Source organism: Idiotropiscis lumnitzeri, chromosome 1 (assembly GCF_059441095.1).
Source record: "Idiotropiscis lumnitzeri isolate Australia: NSW breed Sydney's pygmy pipehorse chromosome 1, RoL_Ilum_1.0, whole genome shotgun sequence".
Classification (NCBI taxonomy): domain Eukaryota; kingdom Metazoa; phylum Chordata; class Actinopteri; order Syngnathiformes; family Syngnathidae; genus Idiotropiscis; species Idiotropiscis lumnitzeri.
In genome coordinates, this window is record NC_142391.1 from 25,303,312 (window position 1) to 25,321,012 (window position 17,701).

Sequence of the window (17,701 nt, forward strand, 5' to 3'; positions counted from 1 at the left end):
ATCGGGCTTGCTCATAGTTGCAGTTAACCATGCACTTCCATTTTAGTTGTGCAAAAATGTACACCAGAGTAAATGATTTATCTGGAGGCCTGGGATGTGTTATTTAAATAAGCAGCTTGACATTCTGGGAGAGTAAACATGATGAAGCTGCTGCCTGGAGCCAGTCAGCTTAGAACATCAGGACCTGCAGTGACTTCCCAGAGCTGCAGCCGCTTGCCTTAAGCCTCGCCAAACACAGGTGAATTTTCCAAAAGTACATTTTTGTGAATACATCTGTGCAGCTGCTTTTCTTAGTTTTTTTTTTTTTTTTAAGTATTACAACTTGTCTGACCACATTGATCTTGATATGTGATCAAGTAATGGGAGGGTTGTGATCTTACCAAGAGGAAGTTTGAGCCTCATCTGTATTCACATTTTTGCTTATTGTTGTCTTTGAGCCAAATATTTGTTCCTCTGCTCAATGATGTATATCGGCCTTAAGCGGTGAAGACAGTGCTTGATGAAATACAGCAGACCTTGACTGAGTTGGGTGAAAGATTCATCATTTATTTAAAGATCTTGTCCAGCAGTATTTGGACAATGACATAGTTCTTGTAATTTTTGCCTTTATAAAGTACCCCCCCCCCCCCCCCCCCCACATCGGTGCAGTCCTCCCTCACTCAGTTGGGCCTCAGTTAGGTTAGTTGTTTGTGAAATTACCAACATCAGGTCCAACCCACCTGCAGCGCATGATCATCCCCTTTTCCGAAAATAGAGCCCTGAGCGTTTAGACGGATTTGAAGAAAACACAAGCACAACACTTTCACAGATATGGTTTTATTTGTCGAACTGAACTGAGTTTTGGAATTGAAGCATCATTTTTATTTTTTTTAGCTTTTACACATCTGGTGTCCCTCAGCTGGTTTGAACCTATTCAGAGTTGTTCTTAATTACATTTTCTCGTTTGAAACTCAGCTTGAGCAGATAAAATGACGTTAGACATACAAAGACAAGATGAGCATCTCTTCATTTTTCTCCCCCTTGAGATGCACTTGTACAACACACAAGACAATCAGTGGTGAGTACAAATCAAAACCTGTGTGAAATACAACAACTTCATGTACCGGTGGACATCGTTATATTATACAGTTCAAACTCATCATGCAAATCCGCCTGCTCTTGAGCTCATAGGCGTCAAGAACCAGATGCCGGCTGAAGGGATGCTGCAGGAAACAACTTTTCTCCAAATAAGTGAACAGAAAATATTTGTCAATGTGTGTCACTGAATGACATTTCAAAAATTTGTCATCTACAACATAATTTTTATGTGTAAATACTGTTTTTTGCACACAACAACAGTTTGCACAGCTAAAATATTTTGTAAATGTTTTTTTTTTTTTTTGCTGTGCTTCCTCATTTGGACAAAGACTTCCTTAATGTTTTGCTTCCCTAAATTTGAATACGAAGTGAACGAAGCAACTGCTGCCATTTGGTGAGCTTGGAGCATTAAATTAAATTGTTTATTTTCTCTTAATACAGTTTCATTTTCCATTTCAGGCTCTAGTGCAATCTAAGATTGGATGAGTTGCATTTGTACAATATGAAATAAAATGGATAAATTCATTTGAGGTCGTCAGTAATGCGACACAAGAGAGCTCTTTCCCTTCAACTTTCCTCCAAACGATAAAGTTTGGAACGAATAGAGAACGGTAATAGTAATTTTAGACCATTCTAAAGAATATTTTTAGACCACCTAACGCCATTTTGTAACCATTCAAGTCAACGCGAATATTCAAAATGTGATTGCTATCAGGATATCTTAATTTCTTTCTCCGCGTTTTCACAGCACACTACGTACTCGTCATCAGAGCGCAACAAGGAATTGATGCTTTTCCATGCTTGTCACATGGAGAATGTATGGCTAGAAACAACCAAAATAATATCGAGATCTGAATACAGGAGTATTTTTTTTTCCTTACCATGCCCAACAGCCACATGCCAGTAAGAAAACTGATATTTTTGCCTATCTTGTTCTCACTGATGCAGCATTTTATTTAGTTATTACTTTACAGCAATTCTCATTTTGAAGCGGAAGCCCGATCACACCAAATTGCTAAACCGGCACCCGTGTGTGTTGGAAATATAGTGAGAACTGCGTGAAAAAGCACAAAAGTGTCTCACTTTAAGATTGGAGGAACCGCCCTATCGAATTTAAGACGCAATGCTTATTCAGTTTGAACTGCTCTCACGGTGCATTGCTTATGTTGCTGTATATCTTCATCGAGCAGGTCTACTTTCAAAAACAAGAGACAATTGTCAATTTAAACTTAACACACATAAATGGTTCACTTATTGACTCAAACGGCTAACCATTGTGGTTAAATAATAATGTAGTGTACACGTTTGTGGGTTTTATGAGTGACATACAGTATATCCTGAGCTTTTTAATAAATTCAGCTTACATATCGCCAACGGTGAACACGGATTTATAAAATGCGATCAAAAAAATGAAAGCAAATTATTTGAATAAATACAAAACGCACAGACACTAAGCACAATGAAATAATCGTAATCCAGACATATGAACATTGAGAAATGTCAACATCTGTGTCAGTGCTGCAATACAAATGAATGACTTGTCATCTTCACAAAGCTTTTTGTTTTAGAATAATTTGAAAATGTATTGGGGGGGGGGGTGTTCCCTAAATTGAAGCCATTACGTTGACGGCTGGAGGTTTTGACAGACTTGTCGTATGAAGCAGTCTTTTTCTTCACGCACCATGCAATTTCCTAGTCTTTTACATATAATACAAGAGCATTAAATAGTGTTTTGTTTGATGCAGTAATGCAAGTGCCCATTAAGGTGAAAACATGGCCGAACAAAGTTAAAGTAAAAATATTTGACAGTATGGTGTGTGTGCGTCGGGGTGTGCGGGTGTGTGTGTGTGTATGTGTGTGCTAATGCAACATGGCCATTTGTTTAAAAAGTGACTTTGTACAATATAGTTTATATGGCAAATCCACAGTGAGACCCCAGCTTCAAACAGACAACTTCCCAACCCACTACCCCGGCCCCCACAAATGTATATTACAGTTCTCAAGAACAATAATAATAAAAAAAAAAAGAATCACGCTGTAAAGAAAACAAAATTGACATAAGAAAAAAACAGAGCATTAAATTATTGTACAAATCATAGATCAAAAATGGTGACTCTCCACAAATTCTTGAAACAAAAAAAAAAAAGAGACTGGAAATCAATTTGTTTTTTTGTTTTTACAGGTTGCACAGTTTGTTTTTCCACTACTGGGTGACACACGCCAGTATACCGTTAAAACGGGAGAGATGTCGGAACAGAGGGAGGGAAGGACATCACTCTTCCACAGTGCAGCCGAGTACCTCTGCGCGCAAAGTGATCCTTCCGTACCACGACCACGGAAGGATCCGGATGAGCCGAGCGTAGATCGGTGGATCGATCACGTTCTTTCTGTGTGTGTCGTTGTCAAAGTTCCCCTGAAAGACCTGCAAACACAGAAATACACAGAACCTTGGTTCATTTGGATCATGAGTAGATCCATTCTCCACTCTTTCTCCGTATTTTCGCCTTCCCGTCACGTTAATCTCGGTCTCATCAGTCCATAAATCTTTGTTCCAAAACTTGAGGCTCATCTCTGTATTTCTTTGTGAAGCATGGTGGAGGTAATGTCACGGCATGGGCTTGCTTCCTGAACGGTGGTCTTTAACGCTGGTCTTTAATTACGATGGAATGAACTCATGATGGTAGCAGCTGAATGAATTCTAAAGTCTGCAAAACTATTTTGGCTTGGCAATTTACAGAAACATGCATCCAAACGAATTAGGGATAAGCTCCATCATGCAACCCGATAATGACCCAAAACACACTGATGGGCCAAGTCGATCACCAGACCTAAACCCAATAGAGCATGCATTTAACGCCTGACAAGGGGACTGAAGGGAGAAACACAAAGAAATAAATCAGAACTGAAAGAGGCTGCAGTAATGGCGCCACCAAATATTAAATGGCATTCACTTCAAGTCAATTTATTAATGCCTGTTCCAATACTTTTGTTAACTTGAAACATGAGGTGGCTTCAAACAAAAGGTGCTGGCTCCTGAATTGTTTACACATCAAAATAAAATCTGGAATTCTCTCGTGATCTGAAACGCATGATTTCAGTATACCTTAAAAAAAAAAAAAAAAATTGTGCCTTGCTGGTCTAATAATATCGGAGGCAACAGTATAATACCAAATATAATGTTCCGCTAAATATTTTTTTTTCACTTGTGTGCACTTGAATTTTTGGCCCTCACGTCAGTACGCTGATACAGGATGACAGTCTTCAAGTTTGCAACATTGTGTTGCTATGGCAGAGATCTCGCCTTGAGTGAGATGGTGATGATTCTGAGCATCGACTTTGTTTTTTTTTCTTCATATCCTCACAAATGAAATAGACACTTTGATGTCTGCCAAAAAAAAATATTTCACAAGCTCCGTTCCTCTATTGTTGGCTTGGCACTGTAAAATCTAATCAACATAACACTTCGTGGCGCGTGCTGATAGGAATTGTCGTCACATGTACACTGCAGTGCCGCCATTGAACTACCCAGGCAACAAATGGAGGCTAAATGAAGTCTGATAATTAATTTATGAATCACTTTGCTTGCAATAAACCTTTAAACAACAGTGCAGGGCCCAACTAATGGCTACAAACACGCAGGATTGCAGCGTTGCATTCGTAAGTGCTTAATTGACAGTAGAACGAAGTTTATTAAGAGGAAATGAATCTACGGGGGTATCTTCATTGAAGGATATGATCATTCCAATTAAAAACACATGATTATGCCCATGTAATTGGAATGTAATGGGACTCACTGTGGTGCAAAATGGAAAAATCAGTGGGCCAAATCCAAGCAGCTGATGGACATTTTTTGACTCATTTCCGTGTATCATTTTTTAATACACATCGTGGGGTATTTCATTTAATTCTCCTAAAATAAGCCAGAAAATATCTTGCTCGATTTTACTATGCCGTATGTGGCTGTTACATTCTAAGCGTCTCTTACGCAATTGGAAAATGGTTCTAAACTGTAAACTTGTATCGCATAATACCATCATTTATGATTCCATGGCTGGAGAAATAATATACAAACAGACGCTTATGCGCTACTGGTGTTGGACGACCTCGGCTCATGAGAGCAAACTTCTCTTGAAAGGTCCGTCTTAAAAATGGTCTTGCAAGTAAAGCTTCAATCAAATGCTAACAGCTAGCTAGTAGTAGCGACGAACGCTGGAGACTTGTGTCGTGTCATACAATGACGCCGTAATTAATTAGCAGTTTGTTAGGATCCTAAATTAGTGACTGAATATGATTTGGGGATGGCGTTGTGATGATGTATTTGGCAATGTCGTGAATTAAAACGTCCTTCTCTTTGTGCCTTCACACGATACTTCATTCATCCTGTTTGATTTTGTTGTGGACTGCGACTTAGTGTTTTGATCATGTGACAATTGTATTATTTCACTAATCTTCCTATACATTTGATATTCTTAAAAAAAAAAAAAAAAAAGAGAGATAAATCCAAACGATCACTTTTCTAGCCCGTTCTGTTTCATCATATTTGCAGCTCCAGTGAAAGGTTTTTTCTTATGTGTCACTCTTATCTATGAAGTAAGATAGAGTTTGGAACTGTGTACAAACAACCAATGTTATATTTTATATGCCGGGTTTAAAAACCTTCCTGGTGATATCTGTCACAATTTTATTACCACATTTCCACCTCCTCAGAAACTCAAGTCAAAAATGGAAGTCGTCAATCCGATTGGGATATTGACCTCAGGAGGAGGTTACTGTTGGTCGTGACTTATACTTCTTATTATTAGCGCAAAACTTGCAGCTTAATATGCATGATGAAATGTTCCTAATGACGCTGCATATCCGCCCAGTAGGTATCTTTAATCACCCTGTGGGAAGACTGAATTTAATCCTTAATTGCAAACCAATTTTGCAATCGCGTCTCCGGGGACCTGCTATCTCGAGTAATCAGCACTGGATGGATGATTTAAAAATAGACATAATAGTGCAACTCAAAATTCTTTCTCAAAACTGACACTGGAACTGCAAACTCCATTTCCAACTATTGATTGGTGGTGTTTGGTAAAGTGTTTGGCCAGCGGAGGCCTTGTGTGCCTTGGGAAATACTAATGTGGCTGTAATTTAAACCTGCTGGTTAAGTTAAGAATCCAGGTCACCCGCAAACTGAGCAGTATTCTCACTGAAACATCAGCCCTAGGCATCGACACGGTGCACAAGTTCTCCCCCAAAATGTAGTATTAAATTTAGTATTAATTATTGATGATGGATGCGAATTTTCCCCACTGTGCCAGGCATGTGATAGAATTTTAAAAGTTAACACGTGAAATTGTTTTCACAGCAACTAGATTGTTCTTACCTCTATGCGAATAAAGAAGCTAATGGCTACTTAACCTCATGCTGCCTGAGTGGAAACAGTGTGACGCATAAATCAATTCGTAACTTGGTCTTGATTGATCCCAACGAGTGGCGGTGTACATTTAGTCAGTGAGATAAATGGGAAAGAGAATGAGAATGAAGTGAAGACATAATGTAGGGAAGAATTTCTATAGTTATGGCTACATTTGTTCAGACACCGGCCACAAGAACTACAAATATGAGGACGCCTTTGTGAAATTTTCCCAAAATAAATAAATAAATAAGAAATACAAAAAAATAATGGAATGAACATTTCAAACATCTTGTATTGATAAATGCATTACGATTACTACTTTGTTCTGTGTTAACTGAGAGCCAGAATTTGAGTGACAGAGCAAGCTTTGCATATTGCATTGTTCAAGTGGCCGCCATCTTTGTGGAATTTTCTAAGAATGATAAAATTGAAAAAAAACCCACATAAATAAAAGAAAAATGCACAATAAAAAAATAATTAAATCCTTCCAACAAAAATAAGACATCCAAGTTTGAAAGCAGTCAAAATGACGGCTCCGGTAGTCCTAGTGTTAATTCCCCCCAAAAAGGAAATTGTGAATATTTGTAATTTAAATCTGAAGACAACTTTATAAAACGCGTTGCCCTGCTCGTGCATCACCTCCAACCGTACAAGTTCTCCAATTACAAATTCCTTTGAACTGAAATGATCATATTGCGGGATTCATTTTTATTTTATTGCAGATGGGAACCTGAAATGAAGTAAACACATATACTGTAGTTGACCTTTCTTTTGCGATGGGCTGAAACAAAACAGGGCTTTTCTTAATGTTTTCCAACAAAGTTGGAAGCCGAAAATTCTCAGAAATGTCTTGGTCAGAATTAGCATTCAGGAAGAAAGCTCCATCGATTAACACAATGATTAAAATATTTGACCATACGGTGTATCACCAAGTAAAGGTCACCATGTGACACGTCTCTTGTGTGGAAAAAAAAATGCAAACATGGTGTCTTATGGACCCTGTAAGGAGACCCTGATATGAAAGCCGGTAAGCTGCTGACTCCCGATATCTGTATTCTGACAGAGGCTCCTCTCTAAATCTCCATCTAACCGCCTTTAGCCGCTGCCACACAAGAGCTGAAGGCAGCAGCTGAGAAGAATACTTAGAAGCATCTAACACCGTGCCCAAACCAAACAGCCAGACACACGTGCACACGGACACACTATATATATCCCTGTCAAGTCCACTATTGTGGTGTGGCAGGAGGAGCCACAGGAGTCCAACAGTCAAATGTGTCCTCTGGCATTAATAGCAAATTGAACCGTCTGAGGGGGAAAGCACCTTGAAGAATCATACTTGTGAAAGGTCCCCTGGCTCCCTCTCAGGACAAACTGATTGACATTCTTTCTCCGCAGCCCTGCTAAACAAGCGCTCTTCCTCTAATACACAGCAAACACTCCGGCTGACTGGCTGTCCTTGTTTTGCTCTGAAGTATATTGGCAAAACAACAAGGGGGAGCTGGATTATACACTTGAAAGAAATAGCTTTTATCTGTTTTTAAAATCTGACATCATTGCGTAGTTCATCGGCAAAGTCAAAAGTGGATAGCCAGACAAAAGTGTCAAGGAATTCCTAGACGAGGCGCAGCGACTGCCTTGCAGGCTCGTCCGGGAAAAAAAAAAGTATCTGCGATAGAGTTGCTTCACCCTGGATCTTGACATATTATTTCCAATTGACATTCAGATACACTGAAATTGTCTTTAAGGCTTTATTATGGGCAGTTACAGTATTTTTGTTTGTTTGTTTTGTTTTTTCTTTGGATTTTGTGCCACATCCTGCAAAAGAAGGAGCTCTTTTAACGAGAACAATGTGGGGAGAAAAAAGAGAAAAACTTACATCGACATCGCAGTAACTAGTTTTCATGTACGGCATCACTTTGTCAAAGTCAAGGTTGAGTGTTTCTTTTTTATGAATATTGAAACCTTTCTCCGCGACTCCTCCATCGCAGATTTAATCCAATATCCAGTTTGACACTGCTGTGTTGGTGGTGCTCACATAATGATGTTTTTTTTTTTTCTCAACCACTATCTGCTTATCAGGAACATCTGTCAGCATTTTTAACTTTGTCAACTTATTACGATTTATGATGACTCGGGTTGTGTGGTATCGATCTCATTTCCTTTATGAATCATTTAACATCTTTTTTATACAAATGCTTATTAATAAATGTATTACGGTTACGACTTTGTTCTGTGTTAACTACCAGCCAGAATTTGAGTTACAAGGTTTGCCATATCGCACCACTCAACTGAAGTGAAACCAAAAAAACGGAACAATTAAGGGAATGCAATGCTCTTGCATGTGCCAAAAAGACCTTTCTATTTCATATACATGTCTGCTTATGTCAATTTCTTTTTTATTTACCAAATTTTTCACAGTATTAGGTGCATTTAAAATCCTTTCATTTTCTCAAAAATCAACAGTTAGCCTTATAATTGGTTGCTCCTTACGTATGGATGTAAAATGGAAGTGGAATGAAGTTTGACTTATTTGCTGTATTTGATTTGTTTCCCTTAATGCGCCTTATAATCCGGTGCGTCTTATAGTCGGAATATACTTTTTGGGGGGTGCGGAATTACCCATCTTAAATATACCGTAAACTTCCACACCTGTGCAACCCAAATGATAGCACAACCTAATTTCAACTCGCTCAATGTGGAAAGGTCTTCAAAGGGTTCCAGATTTTCCATCGCCATGGTGTCACCCAGTCACACATAATCAGAAGAGGCAGTGCTTATCTGTCTGTAACACGGAGAGTGAGAAAAGTAAACAGCCCCTCACTTGCCGACAGCATGTGAAAGACAAAGGTTTTTAGTTCCGGCTGCAGCTCCCCTCATATCAACTGAGAGGCAACTGCAGCCCCCACTGCCTCCGATGTCGAGGCCGATTGGAGGGGACATGTGTACTCTGCTGAAGGGCCGTAAACAAGATTTTCTGAACCGAACTGGTCAAGCTTGGTTGACACAACGGTCTTATCTGATCCTAAAGCAGAGAGGCAATCTGAGCTAGGTCAGTCTGGGGCCCAGAAGAGGAGATGCAAGTGGAAAAGAGATTCAGGCAAGGCCCAAAATGGATATTTTGCATTTTAATCAGCTTCATACTTTGTTTTTTTTTTCTGTTTTATTTTATATATATATATATATATATATATATATGTATATACCCCTGACTCACCGGACGTCACTGTGACGATTACACTGACGGCATGAGCATGCATTTGAAACGACACATTGTCTTTTTCACGAAGTGTGTGCGTTATGCACAAGGTGGGTGTAATGGTGTGAACGCTCCATACCTTGTCCTTTCCTTGCTTCTCATCTTGGTATACTTTCCACCGCTCGCCATCATTACTGTATGCCAATTTGTACGAGCCGACAAACTGCACATGGCCGAAGTCTTTAGCTCCCTGCGTGATGACACCCGTGATCTTGGTAGGAACCAACAAGTCCACCTGAAAAAACACACAAAAAGAAAAAAAAACACAAGAGAACAAGAAGATGCATGAATTAAGTTTGCAAGTGAACCAGTATTGAAAAATGCTGACAAGATTAGAAGAATCAAATTTTTGCAAGTCTGCATGTCATTTTTTTTCCACACAATGAGAGAATTGATTGAAAAGAAACACGGACGTGGTGAATCGCTTTCATTATTCACAGATATTGAACAGCAGGGGCGAGTTAAGCAGTATTGAAATCTGAACTTGGAGCTTCAAAGAGCCAGACATGTTGAATTGGGCTTCATTTCAAATAGGTTCTATGTTCATGGCTTACGAGTAAAAACATTATTGACATTCGAGGTTTCGCTTGTAATACTTTTACTAATGTAAATTAGTAATTTGGAAACGAGATTCGGCAAGTGCTTTTCCGATACATCGTTAACAGAAAAAAGCATAGAGTGTGTTGTGCTACTGCTCACACTGTAGAAGTACCTTGCTTTGTGTCACATGTTCAGAATCACATAATGAATCCAATTTTGAGTGTGATTTAATACGCCATTATCCCCCCCCCAAATTTGACCCGTTTTTATTTATTATTGTCTTTTTCATCTGGACGAAGAGACGTTGCAACTCTGCCATTGATGTCACATGGGAAGAAGCTGACAAATTTAGAAACTGGAAGCGTACCACGACTACAAAGGTGAGCATTCCTTTTGCTGAATATACACGCTGAGGGAACATACATCAAACTAATTGGCCTAGCCTACGTAGTCCAGATCACAGCACGCTGACAGGACTAAACCACAGCTAGTCTTTATTAACTACAAAGCCCTTCTATAGTGCATTAGAATAGGCTCCGCCTCCTGCTTTCCACTGAACACAGTGGTAACTCTTAGAACACCACACTGCACTTTCATTTCTCAAAATAGCCTACATAATCTGAAATATATATTTTTAAGCAATGCAAAGCAGTGAGGGAGCCAAGTCCCGCAGTTTTCCTCTCAAGACATTTGAACACTGCTTAAGAGATTCCCCCTGGACCTCTCGATTGTGAGGTGAATTTTAGAGGCGCTTTCTGAAACACAGCCAGTGAAAACAAGAAGGAAAAGACCTTGGTCCTCCTGACAAATATGCCTGACCTTACTAAAAAAAGCAAAGTCAGAAGGCTATTGTGATCGTCAAGACCACTGGACATAAAAGCGTGGGCAAGCTTCTCCTGCTTCTGCTTGGAACAAGAAACCTTTCAATCTCAATTGTATCCTCTTCAGGTGGCAAAATCAGATCTGGACTTGGTCTTTGTTTTTTTTTTTCAAGACAACAAATCCAGGTATTTACTAAGAACAATAATCATAAATTCAAGTACTTCCATTTGAGTACTTGCCAATACTGAGACCCCAAAGTTTTCATGGCATTATGTCTTGCAAATAAAACACAAACTTTCCTTGAACATGCAAACATTTTCCTCAAATATGGCACTTTTTGCGAAATGTTCTTCTAAGAGTCTTGTCCCACATTGCTCTTAGGCTGTAACGGGGGGGGGGGGGTTACTTAAGTTGCACCTCAGTATAAAAACCCAGAAGCATTCTGAGAAAGGAGCACATGGGGAGATGAGAGATTAATAAGAAACGCGGGGCAGCACCCTCCGTTGCCGCCCCAGCAGAGTTCATCCTTTTCGCAGAAGATAAATTATCATCGGCTTATTACCCGTGTCGACCTTAAAGAATCAATATTGTCATATTGGTGCATCTCTAAATGTTACAGCAGCCGAAACAAGATATGATGGCTATTCTATCTTCTTGAGCAACAACATTTGACTTGGAACATTCTAAAGTTCCATATTTAGCATTTTTTTTCCATTCTTGATCTTTATAAAAACATCTTTGAATTTGATTTCAGCAAGCATCTCAAGAGTACTGAGATTGATTTGACAGGCTGAGCATTTTTCAGCATCCCCTCAATTAAAAACGACAGTACGTTTCATAGTTGCAAACAATGTTTGTATTTATTTGTATGCAGAGCAAGAGAGTGGGACGCAAGCCCAAAACTTCAGACAAGATGAATATGGAGACGCATTCCAACACAGAGCCACACTCTTGGCATCTGATCACCCTGATGCATGTTGAGATGCACACGTCTGAACTGACTTGCTGAACATAAAAAGCAGCAAATGTTCAGTTGAATCTGATGTTATTCTTAGCGAACAATCAAATTGGGCATCCAAATAAAAGTACGCTTAAATTGGAACGTGAAATGGTCAGATAATCCAAAGCACCTTTTGCAAAACTAAATTTGTGAGCAATCTAAACTTGTTAGCGCAAGACAGTCACTCCCTCCTCCTCAGTCTTCTTCCAACTCAATGATCTGGTACCAAACGAGCTTTTAGAAATCACAAAATATCTCTGAGAAGAATCCATTTCATGTTTCCTGCATGAGTGAAAACTCTGCAAATCTGATCCTCGCGCTTCTAATGTGCATTACCAAGATTGTTACAAAAGCAGAAGTGACCCTAATTGTTCTGGCAGGAGACACTTGAGCCGAACAAACACTCATCTGCTCATTAGCATGAGATTTGATGGGCAAACTTTGTGTCCCTATTAGAAGTAGCTTTGCTGGTGCAAAATAAACAGATTAATGCAGCGAGGGCAGGCAGAGGAGACTTGCTTTCCCCTATCTTATAAATACAGCACATGCATGCATGACAGCATCGCTCTAGCTGTGCCGCTTTAACTGAATGTGGTGAAGCCTCATTTAGTCTTCTTAGCCTGCAGCAAATGTGTGTGCGTGCGAGAGATGCATGTTCTCCACGAAGTCACAGTGCAAAGGTCGGAGTTGTCGGCGCACTAAACTCAGGGTTGCATGAAAGAGATGATGCTATGGACCATCAACTCCACAAAAAGGGTATAAACACTGCTTAAAGCTGACAAGGACTTGTAAAAAAAAAAAAATCTCATGATTTATCGAAAGAGGCAGCCTGGAAAACACCATCCATACATACATTACACTTATAGCCTCTCCCAGCTGACTTTGAGTGAGATGGAGTAAGTAAGGTTTATTTGTAGAGCGCATTTAAACAGCTCACACTACACCAAAATGCTGTACATATTGCAGAAGTAAAAAAAAAAAACGCAGTTAAAGTGAATAGAACGATACGGTTGCAAATCAGAGATTGAAACAAAAATGGCACCAAGAGACAAAGGCTTCATTTCAGTCAATGTTCAAAACACCACCAAAATAAATCCAGTTACAATAGTCTAGATGCTATCTTATGATGTTATGATTGATTCCCCCCCCCCCCCCCAGATCATTGTTAACAGAGTTTAGTCTGGCAAGGGTACACCACGGAGTAATAACCAGACAATCACAGGGAGGGCTGACAATGAGACAGAAAACAAATCAAATTCTCACATAAGAGCAGTTTAAAGTGTAATTAAGCTAACGAAGATGCATTGTATCAGGGGCGTGGTGACCATTTATCGAAATTCCCGAATGACTGATCCATTTCATATTTCACTACTGCCGTCTGTGCACCCAACAAGGCCCCTTTCCCCGTAAACGAATATACCCTGGTCGGATTTTGGTCCCCGTACGTCCGTGAATGTTGTCGGCTCTTCAGCCTTATACTATTGGGAGAAAAAAACGCAATTCTTAAACTGCAAGACATTGAGGAATCAGTAATTTCCTAATTGTCAGTTTTGTCTAACATGTGCAGTTTAATCAATCAAATCAGCTGCAACAGATTAGCCAGAAACATATTAAATAGATTTTGCCTGTGCTCCTTCATTAGTTTATCTAGGGCGGACAAAAGCACCAGAACGTATCAAACCGAAAAGCAGAGGAGGTCATGATGAAGAGCTATGGACGCAAATAGGTGCCATCCAGTTAACGACTTGATCATGAACACACACACTAAATCATCTTGGCTTCGTTTGTGATCATTTTTTTATCTACATCTAGATGGACATGGAGAAAATCACAACTGTGGTAAAATTCTATAAAAAAAACCCCCCCAAAAAAAAAACTTTATTTAATTGATTTAGCCCAAAGCAAAAAACGTTTGGGAAAACATTTAGTTTAGGGGGAGGATTTCAGAGAATGTCATTAGATAAGTTTTGTCATGGTCTGTTTGTTGTTTTTGGTTTAGTATTTAGTTTCATGTTTTTCCTTCTTTGGTATGTGTCTCATGCTCAATCTGATTGGGTTCACCTGTGCTTGTCGTCTCACTCCTAGTGTGAACCAATCAGCTCTCTCAACCCTTTGTGTCTTGCCCAGCTGTTCCTCATTGTCTCGTTACTTGGTTTGTATTTAGTTCCTTGTTTGCTTGCAGTTTGTGTTGGTCTGTTGTCGGCATCCCGTTCAGATGTTATTCATGTCAAGGTGTCCTGTCTCCTGTTAAGTGTCTGTCGTCCGGTTCTTAGAGTGTTTCGGTTTTCTTACTCATAGTCATAGTTATTTAGTCCTTTTCAAGTCCTTGTTTTGTTGATCCTTGTTATTTTGTACTTTGATCTTTTTGTTTTTCCCACTCCCTTGTTTGCCTTTTTGTATTCAATTAAATACCATTTAAGTTACCCACCCCGCCTCGCTTCCCTGCGTTTGGTCTTCCTTAACCGCCGCCATAACCTGACAAGCTTGATGACACACTATTTACACCCTTACATTTTTCTTGGAATCAATACATCACATGTTACCAAAATAGGTACCAGATGGAAAACAAAAGTCTCAGGTACGGGTATTTATTTTTGTGTCAGTGCAGTTATAAGAAATCAAAAACACGGTGCACCACACCTGTGAAAGTTGTCTCACTATATGAGGTACGATGTCACAACTGTGATTTTGTAACTACCATATTTTCTGGACTATATGCAGCGGGTGGTCCTGCGACTTATACTCGGGAGCAATTTATACATGGAAAAAAAGACACATGCCATGAGAGGGGACTCTAAACTTATGCACCAATATCTCCTACTCCTTACAAAGACATAAGAACGACTCAACAGAAAGGCCCCTTCAGGGGATCATATTCTGAGACTACCAAGCTGCAAGTAGTGATTTTGGCAGCTGAAAACCACAATCGAGCAACGCAGAAAAAGTTTGGCGTGAATGAGAAACTTGTTAGGGACTGGCGAAAAGCGGCGGCTACTCTTACAGCGATGAAGAAAACAAAAGAAAATAACAACCTGAAAGCTCAAGGAACGAGTTGGCCGGTGACTGCTTGAACAATGTAATGCGGGAGATGACTGTCAACTGTGCAGTTATGTCTCCACGCTCAGTTCGTTGCCATGGCAATGAAGATAAAGGTCTTTGCTGCTTCCGTTTCATACAACTCAACTGCTTCACGATCAGAGCACGGACAGCGGCGTGCCAAAAACATGAACATTAACACCTTTTCTGTTCGTGCTTATTTTCCGTGTAGCTAAATGACCTTCATTGTGTTAGCATACCTTACACCTATTCAGCCTGTTCTTCATTCTTTTATGAATGTTAAAACTTGACCTCCAAGATAAAATGTTTTTTTTTTTTAGCTAGTATTTTGTCAAAAAAATTGCTCGCGAAAAATGTAACTTATACTCCGGTGCGCCTTATGTATGTTTTTTCTATCACATTATGAATTTTTGTGCTCATATTTATATTCCGGAGCGACTTGTCCGGAAAATACTGTAATGAAACACGGACAAATGTATTGCTGTTCTCTATTTTTTTTTATTATTTTTTTTACTTTGACTGAAGTTGGTTGTTTGGTCAAAGCGCATCTCAAAGCCAAACGAGTAAAGGGATAAAAGATGGGAAGAAAGCACAGTGGAGAATAGCGGCAAGCACACAAACAGTTTTACATGGCACGGACATCACTATGCATTAGGCAGCAGCTCCCTCCTCCTCTGGGAACCTGATCACTTCCAAAGTCAGTCTTTACATGCCAGTGCGATGGATGGAGCAATTCTGCAGCTGGCATCATTTCGGATCATCTGTTACCCAGACCAGAGATATTTTGGTCTTTGCTGTCTGCCTAGAATTGTTTCATTATAGTTGATAATTTAAAAATTTCTAAACCGCATGAACAATAATGACAAAATTGGCAATAAGAGCTGGCTGACTGGTTGGTCTGTTTCCTTGTTAGCGTTGTTAATTCTGAGTAAACGGCCGCGGTTTGAACCTAGATGAAATATATTTCCGCCAACAACTGTTTTAGTGCATGTAGTAAAACTTTAGACTTCTACACTATATGTATGTAAAATCATTCACATTTGTGATTAGCCGCGATAAATCAAATGGGTGTATTTCTTTATGAGCATTTTGCCTCACGTTTAATTCACCAGACGCTCGATAAAGAGCTTCAATTAAATTTGCGACTCACTCCACATTTAGTCAAGCTTCATCATCACGCCGATCTGTTCAGCGTTTCACGTACCATAATGTTCCATCCACAACAGTTCGTGTTGCCTTGGCAATGCACCGTGACATGAAAGGTGGGGAAGGAGCGCTGATAAGAATGGTATCGCTTCAAAATGTCAACACTTGTGTTGCAGTTATGTTGGTTCATAAATTGCGGACCTCAATCAGGACATCTTTCATTTAGTCATTGCCACATTCATTGGATTAAAAGACTCATATTTGTAGGGGAAATGAACAGCACTATGCATACTTGTTCATGGTCACAAGTCTTTGGAGGAATCTATTGATTTGTTTGTATTACATTATGTTGTATTAAAATTTGGATAAGACTTACCATAGCATTGAGATTCTACTGAACAGATCCGAACCAGACCATGAAATCACTGTCCAATTCCCTTTCTCTTTTGTGACGAGGCCAAAACAAATACAATAAGCACACTATTCTAAAACTGAATTCATATTTTCCCAACAACCATTTTCAGCGCTCTACTTGACATTGTTAGAGTCAGACTGCAGCAACACAGATGGAGCCTCAGTGCAGCTTGTCAAGTTTACTCCAAATGGCTGCAGGAACAGATGAAGGGAATTGGCCGTGGCAACGCCAACAGGAAGGAAATCAACCATGATGCTGTGGGTCATTTAAAGCTCTCCCAGCAAGGAGAACAACATCTGTGACTTTCATAGTGTGTCAGTATGAGTGAAGATGAAAAATGGCCTTGATATTGCCTTAGAGCAAGACCCGGTAGATTTCACTCTTTTCTTAATGTTTACTGTGACTGAGCATGTGATGGACACGGAGACGATATTCGCAATAAGGAATCTGCCCCAATGTGTATCGTGTCTAGAATCCAATCTGGAACTCACACAGAGTACTACGCGTGAAAAGAAAGATCATCTAAAAATACTTGTGTAGTCGGCATACATTCAGAGAGGCGATTGTATAAGTAGCTGTATATGTGACATGCACGGTGAAACACCAAAGTCACCTAATTGTGTTATTTGCAATGCTTTTCTCCTGATGCAGCTAATAGTCTGTGAAGTTGACTTTGTTGTTACAATTTGCCCGTACTCCCAAACAATTATTGTCTGTAAACTTAAAAGTGATTTTAATGACTTTTAGCCTTTGTGTAAAATGTTACAGTGCATAATTTGTCAAGGTTGAGGAAGGTGAGGACCCAAACGCAGGGAAGCCAGGCAGGGGTAACTTAAAGGGGATTTATTAAACAGAAAACTAAGGCAAACAAGGAACTTGGAAAAACTTAACGACAGGAAACCAACGACAGGGAGAGGCGACAGGAACTGGCAACAGGCACAGGCAACCGGGACAAGCGACAGGGACAAGCGACACTTAAAATGA

At 39.7% G+C, this 17,701-nt stretch overlaps 1 protein-coding gene across 1 annotated transcript in view; it reads right to left on the bottom strand.

Moving 5' to 3' along the window:
* Positions 1 to 800: 800 nt before the first annotated feature.
* edil3a (EGF like and discoidin domains 3a) overlaps positions 801 to 17,701 on the bottom strand; it is an 83,433-nt gene continuing 66,532 nt past the window's right edge. The window contains exons 8-9 of the mRNA XM_088291861.1: positions 9,817 to 9,972; positions 801 to 3,499 (exon numbers count right to left, since the gene is read on the bottom strand). Coding sequence (XP_088147987.1) covers positions 3,350 to 3,499; positions 9,817 to 9,972 — 306 coding nt within the window. The 3' untranslated portion in view covers positions 801 to 3,349. The remainder of the gene's footprint in view (positions 3,500 to 9,816; positions 9,973 to 17,701) is intronic.